Source organism: Serinus canaria, chromosome 21 (assembly GCF_022539315.1).
Source record: "Serinus canaria isolate serCan28SL12 chromosome 21, serCan2020, whole genome shotgun sequence".
NCBI lineage: Eukaryota > Metazoa > Chordata > Aves > Passeriformes > Fringillidae > Serinus > Serinus canaria.
This window is the reverse complement of record NC_066334.1, coordinates 5,992,339-6,004,747: the sequence shown is the minus strand read 5'-3', so window position 1 is coordinate 6,004,747 and position 12,409 is coordinate 5,992,339. Positions and strand designations below refer to the sequence as shown.

General features: G+C 46.5%; 1 protein-coding gene across 2 annotated transcripts in view; it reads left to right on the top strand.

Annotated features, from left to right (window-relative positions):
- The first annotated feature begins 10,634 nt into the window (after nt 1–10,634).
- The window catches only part of MIB2 (MIB E3 ubiquitin protein ligase 2), a 37,584-nt gene continuing 35,809 nt past the window's right edge, over nt 10,635–12,409 (top strand). For both annotated transcript variants that reach the window (XM_050982468.1, XM_050982467.1), the window contains exon 1: nt 10,635–10,958. In XM_050982468.1, coding sequence (XP_050838425.1) covers nt 10,712–10,958 — 247 coding nt within the window. In that variant the 5' untranslated portion in view covers nt 10,635–10,711. The remainder of the gene's footprint in view (nt 10,959–12,409) is intronic.

The window sequence follows — 12,409 nt, the reverse complement described above, 5'->3', positions numbered from 1 at the left end:
GTGTTGTCCCTGCCTGTTCCCATCAAATCTGTTTGCCTTGCTCATCATCTCTGCTCCAGAAGAGCTCCTGGGCTCAGGCAGGATCCAGGGCTGTGCTGAATGTCAGCTCTGCTCCTGCCCTTTCCTTCAGTTGCTGTTTTCCAGGGAGAGAAAGGAGAGTCCTGTTGGAGTTCTGGCTGTTTTTCAGGGATGTTTTTATCAAGGCTGTTTTGGAGGGGCCAGAATTGTAATGCAGAATTGTAATGCAGAATTGTAATGCAGAATTGTAATGCAGAATTGTAATTGTTCTCTCACCTTTCCATGCGCTCTCCTGGAAGCTCTGATGGGAGAGAAATCCTTGAATTCTCCTTAAACAAAGAGAAAGTGCAGTCTGTTGTTTTGTGGGAGACTTGCAGGATTTAAATATTTCTTTTCCCTCTGTAGTAGTGTTTGAAATTTCCAAGAACTTAAGAAAAGTCCGTCAGCATTTAGGCTGGAACGTGGAATCAGTGAAATTCCATTGGTGTGCTGGCAGGATATTCAGCTGGCTGATCCTAGACCTTGAGCCACCAGGAAAACCTGAAATTTTCCTGTGGAGGGAACTTGTGCTTTTGTGGGGTTTGGTTGATGTTGATGTGGAAATGTGAATTTTGAGCATCCCACCTTTCTGTGTGGGGTGAATTAACCCTGGCAGACAGGGAACTGGACAGGAAAGGTGAAATTAAGGAATTCCTGAGGTGCAAGGATTGCTTGGAGAGGCAGAGAGACTCCAAACATTCCATTCCCTGCTGGAATCCCTGCTGGAATTAGGGATGCACGCTGCACCAGGGCTTGAAACTTCCTTTCTTTCCTGTGCCCAGGCTGTGGAGAGCAGAACTTGGGAGTTGGGATATGTGAGCTTTGCTCCTGGCTCTGCCACCAGTCCCACCTGTGCCTCTTGTGCATCTCCCACCTGCAGGCTTCTCTTGGATCCTCCAGAGTGCCCAGAAAACACCAAATGCACAGACCTGGAGCTGGGCTGATGGACCTGCTGCCCCCCAAACCTTGGCTGAGTGGGAAAGCCAGAGCTCCTCCTGGCTTTGTTCTGCTCCCACGTGGCTGCCTGGCCCAAGGCATGTCAGCAGAGATTAGATTTGAAGCTCCTGATGTGCTTGCAGAGCACAGGAAGGGCTGAAAGCAGACAGGAGTGCAGTGCTGACCCTTCTGGGAGCCTGCAGGGGAACCTCAAGTTGGTAGGATGAGCTATCAAGGCTCATCAGGGATCCAGCAGCTTTCGTGCTCCAGCTCCCTCATGCGAGGCTGAAGGAGCTGCTTTTCCTTTGGAAAAATTGGAGGAGGAGGAAAAATCGTGTTCCTAACTCAGAGGATTTGTTAATAATCCCTTTGTGCCCCCAGTGCTGAGGGGCCCAGAGTCCAAATACCTGTGAGCCACCTGTGTTTCCTCAGCCTTTCCACTGCTCCACCACCTCTCAGGACATCAGAGTTAATTCCTCTTCCTCAGAGTTAATTCCTCTTCCTCAGAGTTAATTCCTCTTCATTTTTCACTCCTGCAGTGAATCCGGATTTTGATTTTTGAATGACTTTGGCTGACCCTTCTGGGAGCCTGGAAGGGAACCTCAAGTTGGTAGGATGAGCTATCAAGGCTCATCAGGGATCCAGCAGCTTTTGTGCTCCAGCTCCCTCATGCCAGGCTGAAGGAGCTGCTTTTCCTTTGGAAAAATTGGAGGAGGAGGAAAAATCGTGTTCCTAACTCAGAGGATTTGTTAAAAATCCCTTTGTGCCCCCAGTGCTGAAGGGTCCAGAGTCCAAATACCTGTGAGCCACCTGTGTTTCCTCAATTTTTCCACTGCTCCACCACCTCTCAGGACATCAGAGTTAATTCCTCTTCCTCAGAGTTAATTCCTCTTCCTCAGAGTTAATTCCTCTTCATTTCTCACTCCTGCAGTGAATCCGGATTTTGATTTTTGAATGACTTTTAGGGGACACTCACTGACTTTGTGGACAGGCAAGGCCATCATGTCATCAGATTGGGGTTTTATGAACTTTTAACTGCTTGAACTCAGATTTGAGTGGCAGATAGGAGTTGATAGCTGGTGTGAGAGAGATGCAGACCTGAGCTTTACCAGGGCTCCTCACCATCAGCTCTGGGCCAGATGGTTTTGCCTCTGAGAAATATATCAGAGCAATGTCAAGGAAGGGCACAGCTGAAATCCTCTGCCAAGACAGATTTCTCACTGCTGGAATATGTTTCTGTCTGATCCTCTATTTCTAGATGATTGAAAATAGTTCTGGAAGGGATTTTGCTGAGGCCACCTAGTCCAGCCATCTCCACAAGGCATGATGAAGGACACTGAAACCCTTCCTGAGCTCTGTGAGCTTGTTCTTAGAGCAGGGGAGATTTCCCAGCTGCCCTGGCTGGTTCTGTTTGACTTTATTAAACTGTTTTTTTTTTTTTTTAAATTTTGTGGCTTTGTCACCGTTCTGGGCACAGAAAAAAGGGATGCAGGTGGTTGGTTGTTGACCTCAGTGCCAAGGGCCAGAAAGGTGATGGTGATTCCTGGCAGGAAATGCAGAAGAATCATTCAATGCAATAATATTGAGGTTTTTGTTTCTTTTCCACAGAGATCTTCCATGAAAAAGTTTAAATTCCATTCTCCCATTTTTTTCTATGCAAAGACCTTCATTCAAACTTAGCAAATAATTTTTTTTTTCCTTAAGCAACACTACCTAGTGGTTGTGTGTGTGGGCAGGGAGAATTTGTTTTTATTGTAAAGCAATATAAATTTAACTCAGAGATCTGCAATTGAGGAAAAAAGTGGATTCTCATCAGCTGCTGAGCTTTTTCAAGGCTCCAGGCTCAAATCTGCAAACTGTCAGCTCCAATTAAAGCAAATGGCTGGAGCTGTTTTTTCTCCCTCCTGGAAAGAACACAGTTCATCAAAAGCCAGAAGGAAATTTCATCATGAGCAATGAGCAATTATCTCCTGGGATGTAATAAGAGAGATCCACGAGATGCCCAGTGTGAACTTTCACTTGTAATCATTTTCCATTCTCCACTGGCCACACCAGCCCTGATCTCAGCTGTTTGAAACCTGAAGTTTTCCTGTGGAGGGAACTTGTGCTTTTGGTGGTGTGGAAATGTGAATTTTGAGCATCCCTGAGCTGGCAGAGGATATCCCACCTTTCTGTGTGGGGTGGGTTAACCCTGGCAGGCAGGGACCAGGACTGGAAAGGTGAAATTAAGGAATTCCTGAGGTGCAAGGATTGCTTGGAGAGGCAGAGAGACTCCAAAAATTTCTGTTTCTTATCCCATTTTTTCTTGCTGAGCACCTCGGGGTGCTCCTCTGCAGCTTGCTGTGCACCCTCAGCCTGAGTGGGAAAAGCAGGAAAGGTTTGGATTGCTGAGCCCTGCTTTGGTCACCAAGGGGAAGGGAAGGTTTGGGAAGGTTAAAGGTTTGAGGTTTGGGAAGGTTTGGGAAGGTTTGGGAAGGTTTGGGAAGGTTTGGGAAGGTTTGGAGGGAAGGTAGGTTGGGAAGGGAATGGAAGGGAAGGGAAGGGAAGGAAGGGAGGGAAGGAGGGAAGGAAGGGAAGGAAGGAAAGGAACAGGAAAGGAAGGAAAGGAAAGGAAGGAAGGAAAGGAAGGAAAGGAAGGACACGAACGGAAAGGAAGAGGAAAGGAAAGGAAGGAACGGAAAGGCAGGTAACCGGACATTACAGGAAAGGAAGGAAAGGAAAAGGACCCGGAAAAAAAGGAAAGGAAGGGAAGGGAAGGAGGGGAAGGAAAGGAAGGGAAGGGAATCCCAGCCAAGGCCAGTGCCCTGTGGTGTGCCACAGCTTCTGCTCCTTCTTTGTGCTCTCTGCTGCTGTTTCCTGAAGGTGCTGTTTGCATTTCAGTGTTTTGCAGCAAATATTGACCATTGTGCAATCCAGGTGGATTTTGTGCTGCACTTAGCAGGGAGCTGATTCACGAGGAGCCCTGTGCTGTGCCTTTGCTCCTGGCTGATCCCTGTCACTCTCTGTTTAATTAATTCTGCTTCTCACTGCTGACAAAAAGCCCTTTGTGCTCCACAGCTCTCGGTGACAAAGCCACGGGGGTTTGGTGCAGGTCAGTGTTGCATTTTTGGGGCAGGTTCACTTCTCTGTGCCTCTGGTCATCAAAGGCAGCTGAAATCTGAGTTCAGATTGAAGGTTCAAGGCCAGCTCAGGGCAGGTTTTGTGTCCACTGCAGCTTTTGGGTCCTGCCTTGCTCACACACAATGAACCCAAAATTTAAAATGGGTAAATTCTCTCTCACTTCTTCCACCTTTAGGTGGGAGATCATTTATTTAGATCATTTATTTAGATCATTTATTTAGATCATTTATTTAGATCATTTATTCTGAGCTTGATGCCCATTTTTTAGGAAATCAGGAATGAAGAGTTTGCACAAAGCTCCTGAATATTAAATTTGCTGGTGCTTCCTCTAGACCTACATCCTTTAACAAAGTGAAATTGATAAATTTACAAGGTGAAATTAATAAATTTACAGGTTTATGTCCATTTTTTAGGAAATCAGAATGCTGGAATGAAGAGTTTGCACAAAGCTCATGAATATTAAATTTACTGGTGCTTCCTTTAGACCTACATCCTTTAACAAGGTGAAATTAATAAATTTACGGTGTCTTGACCAATCCTTAAAGGTGAAATTATAACTTATGAGGTGAAATTAATAAATTTACAGGTTTATGTCCATTTTTTAGGAAACCAGGAATGAAAAGTTTGCACAGAGCTCCTGAATATTAAATTTGCTGGTGCTTCCTTTAGACCTACATCCTTTAACAAGGTGAAATTAATAAATTTACGAGGTGAAATTAATAAATTTACAAGGTGAAATTAATAAATTTACAGGTTTATCTCCATTTTTTAGGAAACCAGGAATGAAAAGTTTGCACAGAGCTCCTGAATATTAAATTTGCTGGTGCTTCCTTTAGACCTAGATCCTTTAACAAAGTGAAATTGATAAATTTACAAGGTGAAATGAATAAATTTACTGGTGCTTCCTTTAACAAGGTGAAGAAATAGATGGAAAACCAGAGTGAGAACCACTCAAATATCCCTGAAAGGCAAAGAACCAACTCAGTGCCAGAAGACAAGCAGTGTAAAAATGAAATGGAAAATTCAGTCTGGGCAAAACAGATCAATGGGCTGGCATTTGTGAAGGCCAAGTGTTGATTGCAGAGATCAAATTCTGGCTGGGTATTTTTAGCATTTCCTCCCTTGTGGTTCAGGATTTGCTCTCCTGCTGGAATGAGGATTTTCATCCCTCAGCCTGTTCATCACCTGCTTTATTCTCTTTATGTCATGTATTTAAATGTATTCTGGGAGCACCTGAGCTTTTTGGGCACTGGAAATGATTTCACCTCCCTCAGGATTTTATAATTTTTATTTTATTTATTGGTTTCACCAGTGGCAGCTGCCCTTTTTATTTGATTTTTTGATAAATCACTAAAGTGATTTTCTTGATCTGCTGTTGGTGTTTAAGCCACAAAAGCAGAATTTGCTCCTCTGCCTCCCTCCCCTGATGCCATTTTGCACAATTTTAGACCAAAAAAAAAAATCCCTGACTGCTCGAGGAGAAGAAAAACATCAATGCAGGGAATCTCCTGGAATTCCAGCCTGGAAGGGACTTTAAATCCCAAATTATTTTCCTGTCCAACCTTGGATACCTCCAGGGATGGGGCAGCCTCAGCTTCTCTGCTGCAAGGTGGTGGTGGGTCCAAAATATTGAATTTTTTCTGTGTGTTTTGCTGGTTTCCTGCTGTGTTTCCATCTAACAGCGAGTGAATTTGTGTGAATTTCAGGTTTTTGGTCACTTTGGTAATAAAGTGAGCAGCTGTAAGCCTGGAGCCAGAGGGATTTGATGCTGATTGTGTTATTAAAGAACACAAAAATGTTTATTTCTGCCTTGCAGGGAGGGAGCGACACTTGGAGGGTGCATTGAGCTGTGAAATTTGTGTCAGGCAAGGGGGAAAACCCTGCTGAGCCTTATTTCTGTAGGGAAATGCTCACAGGAATGGTAGAAAAATGCTAAAAATCAGCAGATGAATTCAGTGGGAGCTGGTGAATTCAGCCAAAATGATGTTGGTATTTTTGATGTGAGGACGTGCAGAATTAAATCTTGAGGCTTTACAGTGGTGGTGCTGATTAATCTGCACTTTGAATGACTTGGGAAGACTTTATTTCATGGCAAAGAGGATGAAAAGAGTGAGAAATGGTGGTTTTTTTTCAAATGCTCTGTGTAATTCTGGCTGGTTTGGGGCTGATCTGTGCTGGAAATTGGGAATTTTGGGGAAGTGTGGGGTTTGAAATGACCTGAGGAAGCATTTCCTGCCTGGGCAAATCTCTCTGAAGTGGAGCAATTCACCTCAAGACAATTCAAACTGCAAAATACGTGTAAAGGGAAGAAAAAAAAGCTGTTTTTTCTCTTTTAAACACGTCCTCTGTTTACCATGCTGTTCAAATAATGTGATAACCAGGCCCTGAGTTTTGTCAGCTGCTCAAAGCTCTGGCTTCTGTTTGCTCTGGGCCAACCTTTGCCTCCCACCAGGTGGAAATTGGGCTGAAATATTGAAATATTGGCAGAAATTTGCCACAATTATTGCTGCTGGGCTGAAACCTGGAGTTTTTCCCTTTTTCCCAATTAACTTTTAGTGGGATTTCCTAAAACTGAGAGGCTGCTCTTCCCTGTGACACAGCAGGCAAGGTCAGAGTGTTAGCTGAGGATTCAGAAATCTGAATTATTCCTTCATTCTTACTTGAAATTCCCATGGGAAACTGTTGTTTCCTTTCTGAATTATTTCTGGCAGCTCTACCTGGAATAATTACAGCCCAGGAGGCATCGAGGGAGGAGCTTTTGCTTCAGGGAGTGAAACATTTCCACTTAGGAAGTCAATAAAGCTGCTCTGGCAGGGCTCAGACCACGAGAACACTGAAATTCATCTCAGGGTTTAGAGCAGCTTTTTCCCGAGGAGGAGATGGGAGTGCAGGATGCACTCGGTGCCTTCTGGTGAGGAAAATGGGATATTCAGGTTGGGAAGGGATTTTTGCAGCACTGGCAGCTCCTTTGAGGGCATTCAGCATCACAGGAGTGCAGCTGAGCTCCAGCAGCATCCGAATTCTGGGGGAGGTGCACGGGGAAATGTGGGTTTGTGGGACACACGGGATGTTCTGATAATTCCTGCTCTTTGTTGGACACAGAGGATGTTCTGACAATTCCTGCTCTTTTTGGGATACAAGGGACATTCTTTGATAATTCCTGCTCCTTGTGGAACACTAGGATATTCTGATGATTCCTGCTCCTTGTGGGACACAGGGGACATTCTTTGATAATTCCCCAAAGGATATTCTGATAATTCCTGCTCTTTTTGGGATACAAGGGAAATTCTTTGATAATTCCACAAGGGACATTCTTTGATAATTCCTGCTCTTTGTTGGACACCGAGGATGTTCTGACAATTCCTGCTCTTTTTGGGATACAAGGGACATTCTTTGATAATTCCTGCTCCTTGTGGAACACTAGGGATATTCTGATGATTCCACAAAGGATATTCTGTGATAATTCCTGCTCTTTGTGGGACACAGAGGATATTCTTTGGTAATTCCACAAGGGATATTCTTTGATATTTCCTGCTCTTTATGGGACATAAGGGATATTCTGATAATTCCTGCTCTTTTTTGGGACACGAGGGACATTCTTGGATGATTCCTGCTCTTTGTGGGACACAAGGGACATTCTGATGATTCCTGCTCCTTGTGGGACACAAGGGACATTCTTGGATGATTCCTGCTCCTTGTGGGACACAAGGGACATTCTTGGATGATTCCTGCTCCTTGTGGGACACAAGGGACATTCTTGGATGATTCCTGCTCTCTCCCAGACAGCAAACACCGGTGCCCCTCCAGCCCAGCCGTGTTCCCCCTGCCCCACAGAGCCCAGTGAAAGATCCCCCAGGGTGGCTTTTAGTGCTGATGAGAAGGGAGGAGGGTGAGCAGTTCCCAAGGAGAGCTGGCTCTGCTGCTCTTCTGCTGTGCCACGTGTTTGGGTGTCCCAGCAGGAGAGGCTGAAGCTGCAGAGGTGCTGAGGCTGAGCACAGATCAGGCTCACGCTGCAAATCTGCATTTGTATTTTTTGTTTAAATGCTTTTGTGTGGGAGCTCAGCCCATCCCTCCTGATGTCCAGAGCTACCCAGAGAACCCTTGGGGGGCTCGGGAGCCTTGGAATGTTGCCAGAAGCACTTGGTGGATGGATTTTGATCCATCAGGGATGTGCCACCTGTGTATGAGGAGATGGAACCTGTGGGAATCACTGGGGTGGGAATGGTGAAGGGAAAACACAATTATAGGGTAAATCCCAGATTTTGGGGTTTGGGTACAGGGGGGTTATGGAGACAAGATGGAGCAATCAGGGCGTGTCACAGGGCTCTTCTTTCTTCTCCTTGTCCATCTCCTGCTGTGGTGTTGGCACTTGGGGATTGGTCTGGGGTGAGGGTGCACTGGGTGACGAGGGTGACAGGTATTGGGGATAAAAGGTAAATCTGATATTTGTAGTTTTTGTTATAAAAGATGTGCCCGCCTTGGGGGTGGTCAGAGTGCCTTTGGCTGCCCTGCTGGTCAGATCCAGGTCGGGCAGAGAAGGGACTTTGTAGATAAGAAACAATAAACAATTCTGAAAACCGAAAAAACCCAGAGTCCAGACTCATCCTTTGAGTGTGCAAGAACCATCCTAAGGGTGTGTGGGAGCAGAGACAAACAGCCCAACCCCAGAGTTTTGCATCCAACCACTCCTCCACTCATTCAAAGGGGATGTGTGGCTGGAGGATGGGTTTATTTTTAGGGTTTGGTGGTTTCAGATGTTTTTGTTGGTGGGTGGGAGCGTTGGCAGCACATCCCAGGGCCCAGAGCTGCTCCTGCTGCTGGGGCTGAGCCCGTCCCCTCAGCTGGGCCAGCTCCCCACCTTCTGTGTCCTGGCACTGGGGCAGTGCCATCTGCATTCTTCATCCCTTGGCATCCTCTTGGGCCTTTCTTTCCAGCTTTGAGAAAATCTGGGTGTTGTGGATAGCTCAGGAGGAAGAGGAAGATGCAGGGATCCTCCAGGAGATTTCTCCAGGCTCTGCCACATTTCCTCTTTGTCTTGTGCTGGTAAAGAAACAAGGATTTGAGAATCTGCTTGATTTGAGAATCTGATTTCATTCAGAGCTGAGGATGTGCTGCATCTTCACCCATTGCCATGGCAACAGCTGGGCAGGCTGGTCCTGTCTCACTGATCCCAGCACTCAATCTGGGTTATTAAAGCAGGTAGAGAACAGCCCTGCCCTGTTCCTGCTGGATAAATAACAGCAAAGGACTGAAATGAATCTGACATTGGCCATGGTTTTAAAAATCTGCCCTTACTTGGGGAAAACAAGCAAATGCTTTTTTCAAATTTTAAAGCTTCCTGTGTCCTCAAATCAAAACCAAAACTGACTTGAAGGGCAAGTGAAACTCGGCAGTGCTGTGTGAAAATGAGATGCATGTGAGGAGACTTCCTGAAAAATGGACTGAGGTTCCCTTTTACTGCTGAAATCCTGCTGCTGGTGTTTTCTTTCACTTTGATTCACTGAGCTTGCTTGTTTCTGCTGTTGTTGTGTCTCTGTGTTTATTCTGAGTTTGGAATCAAGGGCTGGTACTGGAATTTTTTAGTCTCCTTGCCCAGTTCTCTTCCCTCATGCCCAGCTCTCTGGAAGAAGTTTTTGGGTATTATTGCAGGTGTCGATGAGCCTTGGCAGCCTGGTTAGTTTTTAAATCACTCCCATCAGTGCTAAAGCTGTGAGAATCCCATTTGTGAATGTGCAAAACACCAATCACTCATTTTTTAAATTTTCAAAGTTTAATAATAATAAAATTGTTAAAAGATTAGCAATAGAATTAGAGTAATAATAATTTGGATTAGGGCAATATGAGACAATAAAAACAAAGAGTTCCAGACAGTCTGAGTTCCTTTTCAGGGCAAAATAAGCCTGAAAAAGGACCCAGGTTAACAGAGGATTAACCCTTAAAAACAACAGCCTGTTGCATATTCACACACCTCATTTGTGATGCATCAATTCCATTCCAACTCAGGATTCTGTCTGGGCAGTGCCAGCTCCTTCCTCTGAATCCTGATGGCATCTCCAGGGCTGAGTGAGGCAGGAAGAGGTTTGTTTCTTCTGTAGAGAATAAATTCTCTTCCTCTGAAATTCTCTAAATTCTCTGAATTCTCTTTTTCTTTAAACAAGTATCTTACATAGCACAGTTTCTATTTTAACTTTCTGTTATCACATAAAGCTATATCTAACACACTACAAAAAAAATTAATACAGCATCACTTTCTGACATAACCCAAATAATATCCATTGTAATATTTGCCAAAAACCATAATAAAATACACATTTTTCACTGGGAATAAAACAGATTTATCCAGACCATTCTGGGGGGGAAATGTGACGTGTGCAGTGGCACCAATCATAAAATACACATTTTCACAGGGAATAAAACAGATTTATCCCAACAGGTCAGGGTTTTCCTGTAGGCAGACCATTCTGGGTGGGAGATGTGATGTGTGGACTGACACCCCTAAATTGCTGTTGTTGCCTTCCCAGGTGTGCTGACCATGCTGAGCCCGCCCGTCTCCGAGACCCCTCTGCAGGAGCAGTTTTAGGCTTTGCTGTGCAGCTCCATGGACCCGGACCCCCATGCCAGCATGCAGGTGGGGATGAGGGTAGTGCGTGGAGTGGACTGGAAGTGGGGCAGCCAGGACAGCGGCGAGGGCAACGTGGGCACCGTGGTGGAGATCGGCCGCACGGGCAGCCCCACCACGCCCGACAAGACCGTGGTGGTGCAGTGGGATCAGGGCAACAGGACCAACTACCGCACGGGCTTCCAGGGGGCCTACGACCTGCTGCTCTATGACAACGCCCAGATAGGTGAGTGGCACCTGTCCTGCCTGGATGGGGCACTGGGGGGGGGACAGTCACCCGTTTTGGGGCTCTGCAGAAGCCCAGCTGCCAGGGGAGGCGCAGCGCGGAACGAAAAAGTCGAGGCAGCAGCAGCATGGGCCTGGGGTGGCACTGGGGCACTTTGTTTGGTGTCACACTCCTGGGGTGGCACTGGGGCACTTCGTTTGGTGTCACACTCCTGGGGTGGCACTGGGTGACTTTGTTTGGTGTTATACTCCTGGGGTGGCACTGGTTGACTTTGTTTGGTGTTGCACTCCTGGGGTGGCACTAGGGCACTTCATTTGCTGTTACACTCCTGGGGTGGCACTGGGTGACTTTATTTGCTGTTACACTCCAGGGGTGGCACTGGGTCACTTTGTTTGGTGTCACACTCCTGGGGTGGCACTGGGTCACTTTATGTGGTGTCACACTGCTGGGGTGGCACTGGGTGACTTTGCTTGGTATTACACTCCTGGGGTGGCACTGGGTGACTTTGTTTCATGTTACACTCCTGGGGTGGCACTGGGGCACTTTATTTGGTGTTACACTCCTGGGGTGGCACTGGGTGACTTTAGTTGGTGTTACACTCCTGGGGTGGCACTGGGTGACTTTAGTTGGTGTTACACTCCTGGGGTGGCACTGGGTGACTTTATTTGCTGTTACACTCCTGGGGTGGCACTGGGTCACTTTATGTGGTGTCACACTGCTGAGGTGGCACTGGGTGACTTCATTTGGTGTTACACTCCTGGGGTGGCACTGGGTGACTTCATTTGGTGTTACACTCCTGGGGTGGCACTGGGTCACTTTATTTGATGTCACACTCCTGGGGTGGCACTGGGTGACTTTAGTTGGTGTCACACTGCTGGGGTGGCACTGGGTGACTTTATTTGCTGTTACACTCCTGGGGTGGCACAGGGGCACTTCATTTGGTGTTACACTCCTGGGGTGGCACTGGGTGACTTTAGTTGGTGTTACACTCCTGGGGTGGCACTGGGGCACTTCATTTGGTGTCACACGGCTGGGGTGGCACTGGGTCACTTTATTTGGTGTCACACTCCTGAGGTGGCACTGGTGACTTTATTTGGTGTTACACTCCTGAGGTGGCACTGGGTGACTTTATTTGGTGTCACACTCCCCGAGTGTCTCAGGGTCCCAGGCAAGGAGCTGGGGGCAAGCAGCAGTTTATAAAGCAGGGCAGGTTGTCACTGACATGTTTTATGAAAAATCCTTTTCTTGGGATTCTTCCCTCCTGAGAAGCTGAGAGGCCTCAGGAACAAACTGCAAACAATTCTCACCTGCTGCTGTGGGATAACAGTAACAGGTGGATCTGGGATTGGTTGTTTCTAATTAATGGCCAATCCCAGTCCAGCTGCAGTGCTGGAAGGGAGGTTCTAAAACCTTGATATTCCCTGGAATTCCTGTGGATCTGAACGATCTTT